The 19,976-nt window shown below is 37.4% G+C and overlaps 2 protein-coding genes across 3 annotated transcripts; both read left to right on the top strand.

Annotated features, from left to right (window-relative positions):
* Window positions 1–396: 396 nt before the first annotated feature.
* Window positions 397–3,850, top strand: LOC148157089 (protocadherin alpha-C2-like). Its single transcript, XM_088009245.1, has one exon. The coding sequence runs from the start codon at window positions 691–693 to the stop codon at window positions 3,109–3,111; it is 2,421 nt and encodes an 806-aa protein (XP_087865371.1). The 5' UTR covers window positions 397–690; the 3' UTR covers window positions 3,112–3,850.
* Window positions 3,851–3,956: 106 nt separating this feature from the next.
* On the top strand, window positions 3,957–17,974 carry LOC106933142 (protocadherin alpha-C2-like). 2 transcript variants are annotated; one of them, XM_088009585.1, is made up of 3 exons: window positions 3,957–6,474; window positions 14,379–14,414; window positions 16,251–17,974. In XM_088009585.1, the coding sequence occupies exons 1-2, from the start codon at window positions 4,060–4,062 to the stop codon at window positions 14,388–14,390; spliced, it is 2,427 nt and encodes an 808-aa protein (XP_087865711.1). In that variant the 5' UTR covers window positions 3,957–4,059; the 3' UTR covers window positions 14,391–14,414; window positions 16,251–17,974. The 2 variants fall into 2 exon arrangements, with proteins under 2 accessions (XP_087865711.1, XP_087865712.1); XM_088009586.1 differs by lacking the exon at window positions 3,957–6,474 and adding an exon at window positions 10,949–13,598.
* Window positions 17,975–19,976: the final 2,002 nt, after the last annotated feature.

Here is a 19,976-nt window from a genome sequence, read left to right as displayed (position 1 = left end):
CATATGCTAACAAATAAAGCCCTTTTTTGAGCGACAAATAATCGGTTTTATGATTACATTTTTGTTGCAGCAATGACATGCTGCTTTCGGTGTTTCCTGATCTTGTCAACCGCTGTTTTACGTACGGCTCATAAGATCTTGCCTGCGAAGAGGGGAGAGAGGGTATCCTCATTTCTCAAACTTTTTGTCTGGGGAAAGTTTGATATAGATGAATAAATATACGCGGGTTGATTTAAACTGCTAATAGTCGTATATTACCGTAAATTTACATTATATCGGTCTTGTAATGTTCTTATTTTAATTGCGCAGTTCTGCGAAGTTGATGTTTTAATACGACATTTTTTAAAAGGCGTTTTTCCCTTCAGGTTTTTTATTATCAATATTATTTAGTATGTGTTTTGTTCAATTTATTATCTGGCAGTTGTTTTCCGGAACAAAACGGTGGCGCTGTTGCACTAATAACTCTGAACGTTGGGACAAGACGTTATCATTGGAGCTTATTCATAGGATGTCAGGACGGCTCTCTGGTGCTGCGAGGAATTACAGAAAGAGTAGATGCGAATTTTGGTATTTTTCTGGATTTAGAACTGTTTGTAAAAGGTTTGGAGAGAGACTTTTGAGGAAAACAAAATCATCAACACCACTTAGCTTTTCTTTTCATCAGTTTGAACGCTAGCATATTTCGAAGCAATGGTTCGTGCAATAACAAAGGGAGAGAGGTATGTTCAGCTCTTCTTTATTATTTTTACCTTCGCCCGGAACATATCGACGGCAGTGACTCATTATTCTATACCAGAAGAAATGAAAGAGGGATCGGTTGTTGCCAATCTTGCGTCAGATCTTAGCCTGGACGTGGCTACACTGAATCGAAGAAGAATGCGAGTTGATATCATCGCTAACAAGAAATATCTGGATGTGAACAAAGAGACTGGGGAGCTGTATATTGTGGAAAAAATTGACAGGGAACTCATTTGTCCCACAAAATCTTCAGCGCCTTGCTATCTACGATTAGAAATAATCCTAGAAAATCCAGTGCGAATCTTCAATATAGAGGTAGAGATTTTGGATATGAATGACAATGCACCACAATTTCGAAGAGACGTCATACATTTAGACATATCTGAGGCTACGCCTAAAGGAGAGAGATTTTCGCTTAGTAATGCAGCTGATCCTGATGTTGGAGCAAATTCGTTGAAGACGTACGAGCTCAGTGAAAGCGAACATTTTAATATTGAGGTTCAAACGGGGAGAGACGGGTCAAAATTTGCTGATTTGATCCTTAAAAAACCATTAGATCGGGAGAAGCAGGCGGCTCATAATCTAATGCTCACAGCCATTGATGGGGGAACACCTGCTCGATCTGGCACCGCGAGTGTTATTATTCGTGTTTTAGATACAAATGACAATGCGCCGACATTTGACAAACCCAGTTATACTGTCAATATTTTTGAAAATGACCCAATTGGAAGCCTTGTTGTTCATGTTAAGGCAGTAGATTTAGATGAAGGTTCAAATTCTGAGGTAACATACTCATATAGTCTTTATACGTCAGAAAAAACACAAGAAACATTTAATCTTAATCCAGCCACAGGTGAAGTTACAGTAAAAGGAATGCTGAACTACGAAGACTTTAGGATTTATGACATGGAAATCATAGCAACAGATAAAGGGGTGAATAGTTTATCAGGACAATGTACCATAAAGATCCTAGTTGAAGACATGAATGACAACCACCCAGAAATATCTATTAAATCCTTTCAGAGTCCAGTCAGTGAGAACATAGAGTTAGACACAGTGATAGCTGTAGTTAGTGTCAGTGATAAAGACTCAGGTGATAATGGACAGGTTGATCTTCATATTCCAGAGAACATGCCTTTCAAACTGAAGGAGTCCTCTGATAACTATTATGAGTTAGTGGTGTCAGAGCCATTAAACAGAGAGAAGGTCCCAGAATATGAAATCACCTTCACTGTCACAGACAGAGGGTCTCCTCCTCTGTCTGACAATGAAACTATGACTTTGGAGTTGCTGGATGTTAATGACAATGTTCCTCAGTTCTCCCAGTCATTTTATACCATACGTGTGATGGAGAATAACGCACCTGGCTCCTTGCTCAGCTCACTCACTGCATATGATCCTGATCTCCATGAAAATCAGTATCTAGTTTATTTCATCATAGAGAAGGAGATTGCCAACACCTCCATGTCTATGCTGTTCTCCATCAATCCAGAGAACGGGAATCTTTATGCACTGAAAACTTTTGACTATGAGATTGAGAAGGAGTTTCTTTTCCACATCGAGGCCAGAGACTCTGGTTCTCCTCCTCTCAGCAGTAATGTGACCGTCCACATCATCATTGTCGACCAAAATGACAACGCTCCAGTTATCGTCTCTCCTTGGCGCGCTCATGGCTCAGTGGTGGAGGAGAAGATCCCCAGATCCACTGATAAAGGATCCCTGGTGGCTAAAGTGATTGCCTTAGACACAGACTCTGTGCACAACTCTCGGATTACCTACCAGTTTCTCCAGGTGACTGATGCTTCCTTGTTCAGCTTGGACCAATACAACGGAGAGATCAGGACAATGAGGATGTTCAGTTACAAAGACTCGCGCCACCACAGACTGGTTGTTGTTGCCAAGGACAACGGGGAGCCTGCCCTCTCTGCTACAGTCACCATCAAGCTGCTGACAGTGGAGACTGATGTTAAGGCTTACTCTGACATGACTGAGATGCCTCTGGAGTACGACATCTTTTCAGACATCAACCTGTATCTGGTCATCGGTCTGGCCTCGGTGTCATTTCTCCTGCTCATCACCATACTGGTCACCATCGTGCTGAAGTGTCAGAAAGCCAAACCCAGCAAAACTGCTCCTCCCAGCAGGAACAGTGTGATCAGTGAGAGGAACTCCACCATCGCAGACTCCACTCTGGTGTCCAACGATGCCTACTGGTACAGTCTGTTTCTAGCAGAGACCAGGAAAGGAAAGCTGGTGGTCAGACAGCCTGTGCCAAAGGGCTCCAGATACATTGTGTCCAGCATCCCGAGAGGGACAGGACTGTCAGAGACTAGTGACTCGGCTGCTCCCACTCTGCAGGTAGGACAAATATAAGTGAAAAATTAAACTCAGATTGTTTTCAAAACCTTTAACGGTTTATTTCAAATTTCACAGAGAATGGAATTATCTTCCATATAAGTAATGTCATAATAAAATGTTGCACGAATAAAAGCTCTATTAAAATAAAAAAATCCCAAGTTCAACATAGATATTACCTTGTATATTATCAGATACCTTCTAAATAACCAGTGTCACTTACTTTGCCAGTTGTAGATCTTAATGTCCTGTAGAGTCTTTGTGTTTTTGTTCCTTTTAGGTTTTGCTATATATCTATAAAATATGCTTAAAACATATTTTCTGATCAGTTTTGTCGTCAATAAATTTAATGCTCTCTACAAAGTATTTAACTCCTGCTACACTACATTCAGACTTGGTCATAAAACAACAAAAAAACAAATAAAGAAAACCAAAAAGACGAACCTACTAAAAAACTTAACATGCGCCCTTGCACCATCTTTTATTTATTTTTTTTTGGCTGTGATAAAAAAAATATCACAGCGATAAGTGATAAATCGCTTAAATGTACAAACAAGACAGGAAAGAAAACGCATGACCCAAGGATGTATTTGTACGAACATGAAAAATAACACGTTAGAATATAATAAAGAAAACATGAAAATTGTGAATTAAACATTGAAGAGGTTGTAAAATATTTCGAAAAATAACTGAAACTGAAAAATATTGAAACCTATTTAAACCGGTTTTTCTTTCCGTCTACTCTATAACGATACAATTTTTAAAATAAGCCGTTCATGTCGCTGCTCTCCAAGAAAAGAAAGCAGTGGTGAAGTCATCGTTTTCACGACAGTTCTTAGGAAGCCGTGAAAGGAGTCATTCCTTTCACAACTGTGCTACGAAAAGGAGTCGTTTATTTAAAATCTCGTTTACATTTGGTACAGATACACCACGAAATATCAAGTATAGGGCTTTGAAGACGGATTAATGACAATGGCTCGCCAACCTGTTTGTTTTGCGTGGAAGAGGTATGTCGCAGTGTTGCTCTGTTTTTCTTCCATCCTGGAAACGGCAAGAACGGTAACTCATTATTCCGTTCCGGAGGAAATGGATGAAGGGTCCGTTGTTGCGAATTTAGCGGCTGATTTGGGATTAGATGTAAGGAGTCTGAGCAAAAGAAAAATGCGGGTGGACGTGGTGGGCAACAAGAAATATCTTGATATTAACAAAGACACGGGGGAGCTTTTTATTTTGGAAAGGATTGACAGGGAGTTTCTTTGTCCTCTCAAGACAGCAACGGCGTGTTTTCTTAGATTAGACGCAACCATTGAAAACCCTGTGCGCATGTTTAACATAGAGGTTGAAATATTGGACATAAACGATAACGCTCCTCATTTTCGTAGAGGAACGATGCATTTAGACATCTCAGAGTCAAGCCCTGTTGGAGAGAGATTCTCCCTGAACAACGCTGCTGACCCGGATGTTGGAACGAATTCTGTAAAAAACTACCATCTGAGCGCAAGCGATAATTTTGCTATTGAAATTCAGACCGGGAGAGACGGAACAAAGTTTGCTGATTTGGTTCTGAAAAAGGCTCTGGACAGAGAACAGCAGGCTGTTCATAATCTGATTCTGACCGCTGTGGACGGTGGGGTGCCCACGCGCACAGGTACAGCCAGCATTATTGTTCGCGTGCTTGATGTGAACGACAACGCCCCTTCATTTGACAAAGACCAGTATGTTGTAGATGTGATGGAGAACTCGCCCATTGGCAGCTTAGTGATCAAACTGAATGCTACTGATTTAGATGAAGGCTCCAATTCTGACATTACTTACTCATACAGTTTATACACATCAGAGAAAACCCAGATGATGTTTAACCTGAATCCAGAAAATGGTGAAATCAGAGTAAAGGAAATGATAAATTATGAAGATCTTAAACTGTATGAAATGGAGGTGATAGCCAGTGACAAAGGACCTACCTCCTTATCTGGACAGTGTAGAGTTACAATCCAGGTGACTGATATGAATGACAACCATCCTGAAATTTCCATAAAATCTTTTCAGAGTCCAGTCAGTGAGAACATAGAGGTAGACACAGTGATAGCTGTAGTTAGTGTCAGTGATAAAGACTCAGGTGATAATGGACAGGTTGATCTTCATATTCCAGAGAACATGCCTTTCAAATTGAGGGAGTCCTCTGATAACTATTATGAGCTAGTGGTGTCAGAGCCATTAGACAGAGAGAAGGTCCCAGAATATGAAATCACCTTCACTGTCACAGACAGAGGGTCTCCTCCTCTGTCTGACAATGAAACTATGACTCTGGAGCTGCTGGATGTTAATGACAATGTTCCTCAGTTCTCCCAGTCATTTTATACCATACGTGTGATGGAGAATAACGCACCTGGCTCCTTGCTCAGCTCACTCACTGCATTTGATCCTGACCTCCATGAAAACCAGTATCTAGTTTATTTCATCATAGAGAAGGAGATTGCCAACACCTCCATGTCTATGCTGTTCTCCATCAATCCAGAGAACGGGAATCTTTATGCACTGAAAACTTTTGACTATGAGATTGAGAAGGAGTTTGTTTTCCACATCGAGGCCAGAGACTCTGGTTCTCCTCCTCTCAGCAGTAATGTGACCGTCCACATCATCATTGTTGACCAAAATGACAACGCTCCAGTTATCGTCTCTCCTTGGCGCGCTCACGGCTCAGTGGTGGAGGAGAAGATCCCCAGATCCACTGATAAAGGATCCCTGGTGGCTAAAGTGATCGCCTTAGACACAGACTCTGTGCACAACTCTCGGATTACGTACCAGTTTCTCCAGGTCACTGATGCTTCCTTGTTCAGCTTGGACCAATACAACGGAGAGATCAGGACTATGAGGATGTTCAGTTACAAAGACTCGCGCCACCACAGACTGGTTGTTGTTGCCAAGGACAACGGGGAGCCTGCTCTCTCTGCTACAGTCACCATCAAGCTGCTGACAGTGGAGACTGATGTTAAGGCCTACTCTGACATGACTGAGATGCCTCTGGAGTACGACATCTTTTCAGACATCAACCTGTATCTGGTCATCGGTCTGGCCTCGGTGTCATTTCTCCTGCTCATCACCATACTGGTCACCATCGTGCTGAAGTGTCAGAAAGCCAAGCCCAGCAAAACTGCTCCTCCCAGCAGGAACAGTGTGATCAGTGAGAGGAACTCCACCATCGCAGACTCCACTCTGGTGTCCAACGATGCCTACTGGTACAGTCTGTTTCTAGCAGAGACCAGAAAAGGAAAGCTGGTGGTCAGACAGCCTGTGCCAAAGGGCTCCAGATACATCGTGTCCAGCATCCCGAGAGGGACAGGACTGTCAGAGACTAGTGACTCAGCTGCTTCCACTCTGCAGGTAGGACAAACCTAAAGAAAGACATAAAAACAGATTTTTTTATGTTAATTTTTAAAGTTTTATTAAATTTGAAAGAATGTTTATTCAAAAGTGAGACATCAACGTACATTTTACATGATGGAAAGGCTATCTTTTTTTTTTGTTTTTTCTTTTCATCAAGATTGATATCAAGTGAACTCACCAAAGAACCATTTTCTTGCTATTTCAAACAGTAAATCTATATGAGTGCAATAAATCTTAATGCCCAATGTTCCTTAAAAACTTTATATTGAGTTTATATTCTGATGAATAAAGTGAAATTAAATAATGTACAATTTCTTTTAGAGGACTTTAAATATTTTCATATGAATAAGTGGTGTCACTCCACAATGGGGATAAAACAAACAAATACCCTTTTCAACAGTGCAACAGATAATTTAGCTGAAACAAGACAATTTTTTGTACAAAACATGAATTATGATGTTTCTTACAAGGAAAGAAATGCAAATTTAATTAAAAATGCTTTTTATTTCAAGCTTAGTGCATAATCTGCATTTCATAATTATATGTCTTTTCCATACAAAATATTGGGAAATCTTTTTGTGGTTATTATAAAGAGCAGAATGAGGTGTGGGAATGTTTAATTTGTTGCTTTACGTTTGGTGATTAAGAAGGCTTTCACAGACTCATTACGCCTGCATTTCATCTGCTGTGTCGTATGGCCACTTCCACAGAAATATTTCTAATATCTATGTATATGTTTATCTATGTATATGTTTATCTTTTCTACAATATGTTGCATCATAACATCTAAATATCCACATGGGCCTAATCAAATTTAATGATAATCAGCAATATTCTTTTAAAAGTACACCACGGCTACTTTTAAATACATTTCCATGTATTGTTTAGTTTCATCTGTTTAACGGATTTCTCGTTAAATCTCTTAGTCATGTTAATATGCCTTCTTGTCATTTTATCTTGACAAAATGTCTCTTTCTGTTGGTACCAGAATCTATTCTTTTTTCTGTACGTAATTTATAGTTTATTTTTTACTGTAACTTAAAGACCAAGTTTCCACATATTAACTCGGAGGCAAAAGAGCTCACATATATATTTTTACATATATTTACAGAGTTTGTTTTGCAAATATCTTTAAAATATATAGTTTTAAGGTAAAAATTAACTTTGGTTTTTAAAATTTTTTAATGTCATATGTCGAATTAAAATTTAATAACTAAACTTAGTACATTAAAAGACACTTAGGATAGTCTTTCTTAGAAAGATAGATTGATGAATAGTTGATTGATTGATTGATTGATTTCCTATTATGGACTGGAGACCGGTCCAGGGTGTACCTCACCTCTCCCTTGTTGATGCTTACACCACAAGGGATAAGCTTGTTGGATAAGGGATGGATAAGTTTAGGTTTTGCAGTATTCATTTGTGTTCATTTAATTTTAATAAGAATATTTTAAGTTCAGGAAAAAGCCTTTATTACTTATGCCAGTTGAAAACTAAATGGTGTGTCATTCAAAAATTTTAGTATGAAAAATAAAAACAAAAATTATAATTACAATACTCAGTGAAAGGTCAGAACTTTGTTCACATGTATAGTTATGGGTTTTTCTAGACAGGGGCTAATAGGGGCCAGTGCACCTGTTATAGTGCCTGTAATAAATACATAATAAGAAATGTCTGGCACAGAGCTGGCACAGAAATTGTAACTAATTGCACCCTTGGACCAATTTCATTTTTACCTTCAACGTTTTACTTCAACAGTGAATTAAAAATGAAGGTCTTGCACTTTTAGGATGTATTCACACCTGACACATTTGTTTCATTTTAAACAGACCAGAGTTTGTGTCTCACATTGAACCTTTTGTGCAGGTATGAATTCACTCAAGCGAACTCCGGTGCTGACCAAAATATTGGACTGAAATCAGATTTCTGAGGTATTTTCGGTCCGTTTCGAAATGTACCCTGGTGCTTTTTGCTTATGGTGAATGCAGATCAGCCTCGATCTGAACCAACAACAGGAAGTGTACGTCTTCTCAAACTTAATGGGCCGCTAATGCTGGGCACTATGGCAAAGATGAACTCTTCCGTGTTGCTAACGCTACTGCATGTGCTGGTGGTACTGAAATCAAGCCTTTTCTGTCATTTTCCAGTGCTGCTGCTGCCCGCATGTAGTGGGTAGGGCATGCAAAGCGTCTCAGCTGACAGGGCCCATTTGATGGCAACGTTCCAAAAACACAAACATCCCATTGGGAAACTTGCATTGAATGAGCTGCTTTTGACATTGAAAATGATGTTGCAATTGTAATAGCACAAATGTGCACTACAGGAATGTAGCAATCAGGACTTCCAAAGTTTATTTTCATCTGGGCCTGGACTCTGTCCCGCCTCCATAATTTCTGTCTAATGGGAGCAATTATTTGCAAATTATAATCTGCTTGGGGAAAAAAAGCAGAACGGGAGAGCAAGAAAATAAAGTTAACTTTATTTCCAGCCCAAACAAGCAAACCCAACAACTTTTCTGGTTTGAATTCCCCCTTAGCTTCAACCGTTTTGAGATAGGATCACAATTTTCATCTGCTGGATCACCAGTCTGCAATCTGCAGCTACAGAGTGGCTCTTTGGCTCTGTGGCTCACTTCATATAGGCAACAATATAAATATTTCCCCTTTTTTAAATTTTTGTTTCATTCTCTTGCTTTGTGCCCCAGGGGAGGACCCTCCCTGTCACCCTGTTATATTTGGTTGCAAATCTCAACCTCTTTGTCCAAAACTCTGAATTAGTGTTTTAATCTTGAGTAGGTCACATATTGTGCAATATCTGATGCCAGCTTAAACGGTTCAAATATTATCCTCCATGATGCCAAACACAGCCTTTCTTGTCTTTACATGGCCTTATCTGGCTTAACCATAAAGTCTGTGTTATGGTACAGATTTCAGCTACACTGACTGTTCACACAGATCTGGAGCTTCTACATGTCTGTTACTGTGCTAAAATTTACAAAGTTTCTGTTGCAATTCAGAATGCAAAGAATAAAGATGGTTAAAATCAAAACAAACAAAAAGACAATAACACAAAATAACAAGAATCAGCACAAATTTCCACATTTAAAAAGCTCAGTTTGTCAGATGAGAACATAATGTAATTTTTATTTCTGTTAAAATAAGGCCCAGCATGTTTTTTCAATGATACGGAAAGATCTCAATGAAATGTTTCTCTGACAGTCAAGTACATAGTGAACTGTGTGATACTTTGTGACTGTAAAATAGCAAAAGTGATGGATTTTAACACATTTAATCAGATGTATTAAATTATTGATAAATTATTCAATACCCTGGCCAAAAATATATATAAACAAAGAACAATAAGCTTAATGGAGAAGGAACACTGCCACATGGGACTTATTTAAAACATTTGACTAAAATCATACAAAGATTGTGAAAAACTCTTATTTTCAACACCCAGCTGATGCTGTTTACAGTCACAAGAGAGCTAAGTATATCCTAGAAGTGGGGCCAATATGAGTAAATTGACAATGCATCAAAAGATGAGAAAAAAAAAAAACATGAGCAAAATAATTACTGTTTCGCAAGTTTTGAAGTTTGGAAACATTCTGAAAGAAAACTGGTTTCAAATAAATTTGTGCACTGCATACCTTTTAACATTTAACATTTAGTATTTTTATTGCACAACATCTACATTTCAAAAAGTTGAGTGTTAATTTGAAATCATAGATGCATAACAATACTGCATAATGTTGGAGCTTTTGACTTTTAGGTGGAAAGATATGTTCTAACTTTTGTAATACTTTCTCTGACTGTTGAAATGTTTACTAGACAGCTGAGCTATCAAAGCAGCTTTGGTATTCTTTGGATTTTCTCAACTCTAAGTTAAACATACCTCAGCTTGATGTTTTTTATTTTTTATTTGTGGCCTGAAACACAGTAAGCACAGTAAATTGACCTAACTTTTGCAAACACATTAAGGTCAAAATATTTTAATTTAGGGATGTATGAAAGAACTGAAGTAACCCTTCTGTGCTTAATCAAAAGTAATTTTTACATATTTCTGCATAAAAACATTTTTAGTTTTATTTAACCGTCATGCTTTGTTTTTCTTTACCTCATATTGTTTTTCAGTTTTGCTAAGAGATGAAAGAGCAAACTTGACAACAACCCCTACTAAAGAGATTCCCCATACCTACATAAATTGTCAAAAATGTGTGAGGGTGTTTATTTATTTATTTATTTATTGCTGCATTTGAGTAGTGGAGGAATTCATAATAGTTTTTTCCTTCTAAACCACGACGTCTTCCAGCAGTGATAAACAAAATAAAAACTTTTATGAGAAATAACAAGCATATAATGACCAATTATTAATTATGTAGTAATGTAAGCGTAGCATCCAAATAATTACATAGAAACGTATTTATTCCGCTTCATCAACTTTTGGTAAGTCCAATTACGACTAAATGAACATTAAAATGGTTTGGAAATCTATTTTTTTAATTTAATGAAGACTGTCTTTTTATTTCTCAGTTCCAGATAACGCATTTTTCTTGAAGTCGTAGTTATCGCGATATGTTGTCTGCAGAGGGGATGAGAGACGTTGTGCACAATCAGTGCGTCATTCCTGGGAAGAAACGCCTTTTGTAACGATTTGCGTTGTGTTTTCCGCTTTTAGCTAAAAGACCTGACCGTCCGAACCGGTTCTTCACAATGGCAGAGCCTGTCAAACGGCTTTGCAGGACGGGGTATGTGTTCCTGTTTCTCTGTCTTTTTGCCTCATGGAGTGCGGTGTTGTCAGTTACTCATTATTCTGTACCTGAAGAAATGGAGGAGGGATCTGTCGTTGCTAATTTGGCGGCTGATTTGGGATTAGAAGTGAAGACACTGAAGACGAGGAGGATGCGCGTGGATGTTGTAGCCAATAAAAAATATCTTGACATCAACAAAGACACGGGGGAGCTTTATATTTTGGAAAGGATTGACAGGGAGTTTTTGTGCCCATCGAAAACCACTTCATATTGTTTCCTTAAATTAGACGCTACAATTGAGAACCCAATACGTATGTTTAATATTGAGGTGGAAATAACGGATATTAATGACAACGCTCCTCATTTTCGTAGAGGAACGATGCATTTAGACATCTCAGAGTCAAGCCCTGTTGGAGAGAGATTCTCCCTGAACAACGCTGTTGACCCGGATGTTGGAACGAATTCTGTGAAAAATTATCATCTGAGCGCAAGTGATAATTTTGCTATTGAAATTCAAACTGGAAGAGATGGATCGAAATTCGCTGATTTGGTTCTGAAAAAGGCTCTGGACAGAGAACAGCAGGCTGTTCATAATCTGATTCTGACCGCTGTGGACGGTGGGGTGCCCACGCGCACAGGTACAGCCAGCATTATTGTTCGCGTGCTTGATGTGAACGACAACGCCCCTTCATTTGACAAAGACCAGTATGTTGTAGATGTGATGGAGAACTCGCCCATTGGCAGCTTAGTGATTAAACTGAATGCTACTGATTTAGATGAAGGCTCCAATTCTGACATTACTTACTCATACAGTTTATACACATCAGAGAAAACCCAGATGATGTTTAACCTGAATCCAGAAAATGGTGAAATCAGAGTAAAGGAAATGATAAATTATGAAGATCTTAAACTGTATGAAATGGAGGTGATAGCCAGTGACAAAGGACCTACCTCCTTATCTGGACAGTGTAGAGTTACAATCCAGGTGACTGATATGAATGACAACCATCCTGAAATTTCCATAAAATCTTTTCAGAGTCCAGTAAAAGAGAATGTGGCCACAGACACAGTGATAGCTGTAGTTAGTGTCAGTGATAAAGACTCAGGTGATAATGGACAGGTTGATCTTCATATCCCAGAGAACATGCCTTTCAAATTGAGGGAGTCCTCTGATAACTATTATGAGTTAGTGGTGTCAGAGCCATTAGACAGAGAGAAGGTCCCAGAATATGAAATCACCTTCACTGTCACAGACAGAGGGTCTCCTCCTCTGTCTGACAATGAAACTATGACTCTGGAGCTGCTGGATGTTAATGACAATGTTCCTCAGTTCTCCCAGTCATTTTATACCATACGTGTGATGGAGAATAACGCACCTGGCTCCTTGCTCAGCTCACTCACTGCATTTGATCCTGACCTCCATGAAAACCAGTATCTAGTTTATTTCATCATAGAGAAGGAGATTGCCAACACCTCCATGTCTATGCTGTTCTCCATCAATCCAGAGAATGGGAATCTTTATGCACTGAAAACTTTTGACTATGAGATTGAGAAGGAGTTTCTTTTCCACATCGAGGCCAGAGACTCTGGTTCTCCTCCTCTCAGCAGTAATGTGACCGTTCACATCATCATTGTCGACCAAAATGACAACGCTCCAGTTATCGTCTCTCCTTGGCGCGCTCACGGCTCAGTGGTGGAGGAGAAGATCCCCAGATCCACTGATAAAGGATCCCTGGTGGCTAAAGTGATCGCCTTAGACACAGACTCTGTGCACAACTCTCGGATTACGTACCAGTTTCTCCAGGTGACTGATGCTTCCTTGTTCAGCTTGGACCAATACAACGGAGAGATCAGGACTATGAGGATGTTCAGTTACAAAGACTCGCGCCACCACAGACTGGTTGTTGTTGCCAAGGACAACGGGGAGCCTGCTCTCTCTGCTACAGTCACCATCAAGCTGCTGACAGTGGAGACTGATGTTAAGGCCTACTCTGACATGACTGAGATGCCTCTGGAATACGACATCTTTTCAGACATCAACCTGTATCTGGTCATCGGTCTGGCCTCGGTGTCATTTCTCCTTCTCATCACCATACTGGTCACCATCGTGCTGAAGTGTCAGAAATCCAAGCCCAACAAAACCGCTCCCCCCAGCAGGAACAGTGTGATCAGTGAGAGGAACTCCACCATCGCAGACTCCACTCTGGTGTCCAACGATGCCTACTGGTACAGTCTGTTTCTAGCAGAGACCAGGAAAGGAAAGCTGGTGGTCAGACAGCCTGTGCCAAAGGGCTCCAGATACATCGTGTCCAGCATCCCAAGAGGGACAGGACTGTCAGAGACTAGTGACTCAGCTGCTTCCACTCTGCAGGTACAACTGACAGTTACAATAAACTATTTTTGCTGGTTCACACTTTGGAACTTCTTTTCACTCTTTATTTTAGATCAGGTTTTAGTTTATGCTGCATAATACTCCCCATTACATATTCAATTTCAGCAATCATATAAAAACAAAAACAATATTTTTTTCATTCTTTACATTCTGCTGGTAAATTCTTTAACTGGATTGTTTTTTCTAATATGAATTGATACTACCATGGATTGTTTTACCGTTTTCATTTTTAGCAAACATATTTCTGCCAGATGAAATGCCACTGTTTAAGTTTTTTAAAAACAGCAAATTTTTGTTTGTCATGTCCATCAACTTTAAAGATGAGCCTTAACTTGTGAAAGATTTTAATTTATACATATTTACTTTGCTTTAGTTTATTGAATGGGTTACAATTTTAACAGATAGAAGAGTTAACTATCTATATCCTTTATTAAGAATGAAAAATGTATACTATTCTCTGTCAGAGAAGTTTTCATATAACTTTTTTCCTAATGAAAAAAGAAAATATTTTTTTCAAATACTCAACATTTAAGAAAAAATAAAATAAAATGTGATCTATCTTTTTTATTTTAAAGATCTGTATATGGTAAGTATGGATTCATGTAGGAAGTGTCACTTTTACGACACTCTTTCCTGTAAGGCACACAATTTTCTTTACTCATTTCAAAAGAAACAATTTATTGATAAAACGTCTGCAATCATTTTTATGCCAAAGACCTGATGATTGAATCCCTTCTTTTCTTTCTCTCCAATCTAAAGTACCCTAAATGAGGAAGGTCCACTCAGCAGCTGGAGGTACGCAGCGTTCAAGTCCCGGAAATTGTTTTCATGGATAAGTTGAAGTATTTTTAGTGTTTTAACTGTTTCTTGTTTTTCCTTTTTTCAGTGGTTATGTTTTTCTTTATTATTTGTAAGATTTCCTTTGACAATAATGTGCTTCAATTTTTTTATATTACATATTCAAAATAACATGCAGTTTATCAGGTTCTCCCATGTCTTCAGACGTCTGGCTGGTTAATTGTTCCTGATTTTTCAGGCTCATCTTTAAACAGTAAAATCTCAGCCATGCACCTATCATAGTTAAAATAACTTTCTCAACTTCTTTTCAATTATTGAATATTTTCTTAGATTTGACAGCATGACACTGATTGACATGAACTGATTTGATTTTGTGGTTTTGAATAATCAAATATGGTGATTCAGGTAAAGAGTTTTGAAACTATTTCAATTTCTGTGATTTTTCTGTACAAAGATTGTAAATTATATATATATATATATATATATATATATATATATATATATATATATATATATATATATATATTTATTTCATTGAAATCAAACTTCCTTTTAATCTACTAAAATAATTTTTGATCAATAGGTCTCCAGGGTTTGCTGGAATGTTTCAGATTTTATTCTTTGGACTCCCAAGGGCTTCATTCAATTTTTTAGTCCAGCACATTGTTCAGCATGTGGTTCAAAATAAAGACGTAACAATTTGGAAGACAACAGAAAACATGACTGTTGTAAATTGAACACAAACATCTACAACAAAAATACATTTTCTAAAAGTCATGTCAATAGGAAATGGGCACACTCAGAATTGCCTGTTTGATGCTAAAATCCAATTTTATCTGTCAAACTGTTATTTTGTTATTTTTCTGTAGGTTCAGTTTAGAAAATGTGAATAAAATGTGTCTTTGCAACAGATTGACCAAGTGCCCCAAAAAAATTCAATTTTTTTTTTGTTTTGTTTTGGTTTGTTATGTGGCATGTATACTGTTGTTTTGACCCTTGAATTTATGATTTTTTTTTTTTTGCCTATTTATTTCAAGATTCAGAGTTGGGGAGTTTTACACACAGGGAAATTAAACCCTCTGGAAACGCTTAGAAGCAGAGGCGAAAGTGACAACACAGAAAGTGAGCTAGTGCTCTAATAAAATCTTACAGTCCCCTAGAAAGTCTATAAAACTTTGATTAAAACAATTTCAAAGATTACAAGAAAGTCTTGCTATTTAAATAGAAAGATTATTAGAAACGACTGGCGTTTTGCCCATAGTTTATATGGGTCAAAACATTGATCTGATTTTCAGACACTATCTGAAGTTTAATGTCAGTTTTTTTTTTTTTTTTTTAGTAACTGCATCTTTAATTGAATCACCATGTTTTCAAATTGATGCTGTGCATGTGGATATTAATCTGTGTTCATGCCCCTTTCTGACCCATCACTAATATATTCAAATTGTAACCTTTTATTTCACGTATTTGTATGGGGATTAGGACTTTACTCCTTTTGTCCTTTTCACAGGACGGCACTTCAGAGCATGACTGACGCTGTCTCCTGTCTTAAATGTGACCTAATTCTTTGTGCAGGAGAGGTGCAAAGAGAAATCAGGCACTCGGTTCCCTAGCAACCACTCTCCTTCGTGTAATTTTTGAGCATGGTGTTCAGTGACAGATCTAACACATCCACAATACACATTCTCTCCCGCTCACTCTGTCCTCTGCCTGAAGCCCCTGTCTGAGCGAAAGAAGTCAGCTGCATGATGTATCTCAGTCTGGTCAACCACGAGGCTCTCAGTGCTGTGGGTCCTTTACCACAAATGTCTAATTCTGTTGTCTCGTCGGCAGGAATCCACTACAAGCAGCAACAGCTCCAAGTAATTCCAGTCCTTCAGCTGTGGATAGGATTTTCGCCAACAGCAAACGCCTGGTGGAAGAAAAGAGGAACTCCGTTCAGAGATCCACCCCCATGGATACGCCCTCCTTTGTCTCGTTCCCGTTCCTTACTCTGTGCAGTCGTCATGCAGCTCAAATGAACCGGACCAGAAAACGTAACCCTGCACTCCTTCATTCTTTGAACATACATGAAAAGCAGATCAACAACACCCTGATGTCCATACCTATATGCATGAATAGACTGCATGGCTTCAACTTATATTTAAAGTATTGTAAAGATGAGGTACTGACAAATGTGCACTCTAAGTTTGTACAGAAGGCACAACAAGTATTCCAAGAGAGGACACCGAAAGGTTGGAATGCCCTTAGAGACTTTTTACGTTTAGTAGAAGGAAGCACATGTTGGAATCTACTCTGAATCCTTTGTGCCCCTGCCTTGCGCCATACAAACACTGAAGTATAATATCAGAGGTAACATACAGCACAACTAACTAAATGTTCAAAAAGCATTGAATCAAATCAAAAGTAATTAAATAGAATCAGCATTTTGTAAATGTGTTTACTGTTAGCTAATTCATGTTTACTTGTGTTTTATAAGTTAGCCAGGCCTAAATATGTGGAAGTGCCAAGTCCATCATAAGCACAAATGAATAGAATTGAGGCCTTTCTTCTTCAGCCATCATGCCTTTCAGTTGTTTTCTGCAAGAAACAATAGAGTAACAAGTATCAAGTGTGTTATTTTCTGTAATTAGGACATACATTTTTTTTGTTATTTTAACAGAGATGAACAATTAGATTTTATGGGACCAGAGTCATGCGGTGCGATGTTTTGTTTTGTTACCTTAGTTTAGGATGAAGCAGCACAATTACGGCTTAGTTTATTCACAAATGTAACATTTCTCATAACATAAAGTTTAAATGTCACCATGTTTGAAAGTTTTGGCTACTTGAACATTGTTAAATAAGTCTTGGGGCTTCAGTGAGTGAGCGAGCACGGGAGAACAGACTGATTTGTTATATGAACTGTATTTATATTAGGATTTACTTATTTGAGTTTCCAAGCAAAGCTCTTTGAGTTAGCTTAATTTTGGTATATTCAGTGGTGCAGCCTGTTAACATTTAATGTTGATTTTACAAAACTGGAACAGCAAATTGTACCTGTGTTTTGCTTTTTTTCTTCACTCAATGAAAGCTGTGTTTATGTATTTTACAATATTGTATGTATCTCCTTAAGGAATTCAAACAAACATGCAACTAACTTAAGAAAAATAATCACATGCCTCTTTATTAATATGCCTTTTTTTAATCATCAGTAAAGGATTTTTAAGCCTCTTTAATGTGAACAGAATTATGTGCCATCATATTTAAGTCTGTATGCAGGAACACAACCATGTTGTCAAACTCTTTAGTACAGCTTGTGTTTCTATTTGGGTGTAATGTGTTGAATCAAAACATATATGGTAAATGCTTTTGTACTGTGTTCCTTTCATGGTGCAACATGTAGACGGTGTGAGTTAATTGTATACTGTAGTCTGTATGAATTACTACAAATAAAATAGAACAATAAAATTTCAGTCTCTTAAATGTTCCATTAAATGTAAAATATCTGAACATTTCCGTTGTTTTGAAATGATTTCCTTAATTTTACTCCACATTAAATGAGTGGAATTATGCTAGTAATTTTAAAATGTCAAATGAAAAAAAAAATAATTACTGAGTGCTTATTTCAGACTCTCCTGACATGCAAATATGACAATGTTTTGGAAATGTAAAGATGATAAGGCGCAGGCTCCCAGTTGCAACATTTTTTTAAAATTAAATTTTTAATCGACCTGACTCAGAACTTTGTAATCACCATCTGACAAAAAATGATTTTTAAAATATCCTATTAGTGATATTTTTACTCATTTTTACAGACTAATGCTTCTCAAGAAACAAAATATTATTTAAAACAAAAAAGACAACAAAAAGTCCATCTGACGGAGTTGACAGTGCATGACGGAGTTAACACAGAACTGAAGGTGGTGACAAACTAGTGAGTAAAAAATAAATACTTTATACATGTGAAGTATTGCAATTTATGTAAGATACATTAAAATGAATTAACTGCACATTTAAGTGAGATTTGTCAACAATTTCACTGAAAGAGTCACAAAAACTCTGATGGAGTTGACATCTGACGGAGTTGACAAAATACCAAACTACCTCAATTTATGATGTTATTCTGAAGGAGGCCATATTGTAGCTCATCAGGTCCATGAAATCTTTACAGTAAACCAAAATTAAGCTTTTATTTCACAAAATTTCATCAAAGTTTTGTAAATTGTCAGTTACGAAGTTGGCACATCATGGTTGTGACAAGCAACTTAAGAATAAAACAGAAGAAAGAACTAAAGAATAAGATAATCTAACCAGAGCTAACTAGCCATCTTAGCAAAGGAAGAGAAAGGAAGAGGTCATGGGGTCCTCAGAAGTTCTGGTGCCCCTTAATAATGCCTGATTTTTTTTTTTTTTTTTACATTTCTTTTATGTCTGACAGTGTTGACAAAAACTAGGGACAAATTTCAATGGAGCTGGAAAATATATAAAAATGGTTTTTAATTCAATTTATTGATACTTTTATAATTATTTATATGAATACTTATACTTAATTGTCATAATATATTATCTTACTATTCCTTTAATTGGTTTAAACTATTATAATGTATTGAGTTCTGCTCCAGGACAAGGGATTTTACAGACACCATCCACCTACTACAATGTTTAAAATAAAAAAAAAATATTCAGCAAACACCAGGAAAATATACATTGTTGTGCTCACACTATTTTTTCCTGGGTGAACTTGTCATTGCTAATTTTATTGAACTACTTTGCTAATTAGAGACAGTGAATCTTAACACTTACCCACAGGTCAAAGGTTAAAGAAGTAAAAGAAACATCAGTAAACCTCAGTTGGTGAAATAAGCACTGAACATGTCAAAGTTTTTCCAGTTTAAATATTTCAAATAAAGCACATGACAAAAAGGGTGTGCAAAAAAGGACAGAAATCAAAGGAGCCAACTGAAATATATTACTATATAAATAGCATCTTGCTGCTTTTACCAAGATTAGCTGGTTTCAAATTCACTGATGGCTTCTAAAATGTCTTTTTATTAAGTACCAGACAGAGCAGAACTATTGGTTATAGTCCTATTTATTTTTATAAGACCATTGAAGCTGTAATCGAGAAGAGAAGAGAACACCATCCACTGCCAACTCCAGCTGCCACCCGTAAGACTTCTGACAAAGGAATCAAAGTAATAATCAGCAGAGTTGTCCAGAAGCCAAGGAGGACTTACACAGAGCTACAAAGGACCTGGAGACAGCAGGTAAAGTTTTCATGTTAAAATAAAATGAGAAAACAATGTTTGTTTCCCCACTCCCAGATTGCAAAACTTTACAGTTTAAATATCATATTATAAGAATTCACAGTTACATATTTCAAATACATTGGGGGATCATAAATTTATCTCTTATGACTCTTTATGTTATTTCTTTTTGTTTCTTTCTAGTATTTAGAAATGTTGGTAATTATCCAAAAAAGAAATACTCTGACTTTTGTTTTGATAGAAAAAGCTCATTTATGTTTTGTTAACAGAAGCTTACAATACATAATATAATTGTGTATCTATGTGATTG

The sequence above is a fragment of the Poecilia mexicana genome, unplaced genomic scaffold (genome assembly GCF_051168715.1).
Source record: "Poecilia mexicana isolate PSO_F unplaced genomic scaffold, ASM5116871v1 scaffold_10, whole genome shotgun sequence".
In the NCBI taxonomy this organism is placed as follows: domain Eukaryota; kingdom Metazoa; phylum Chordata; class Actinopteri; order Cyprinodontiformes; family Poeciliidae; genus Poecilia; species Poecilia mexicana.
Note: the sequence above shows the minus strand (reverse complement) of the source record. Positions and strands in the feature narration are given on the sequence as shown.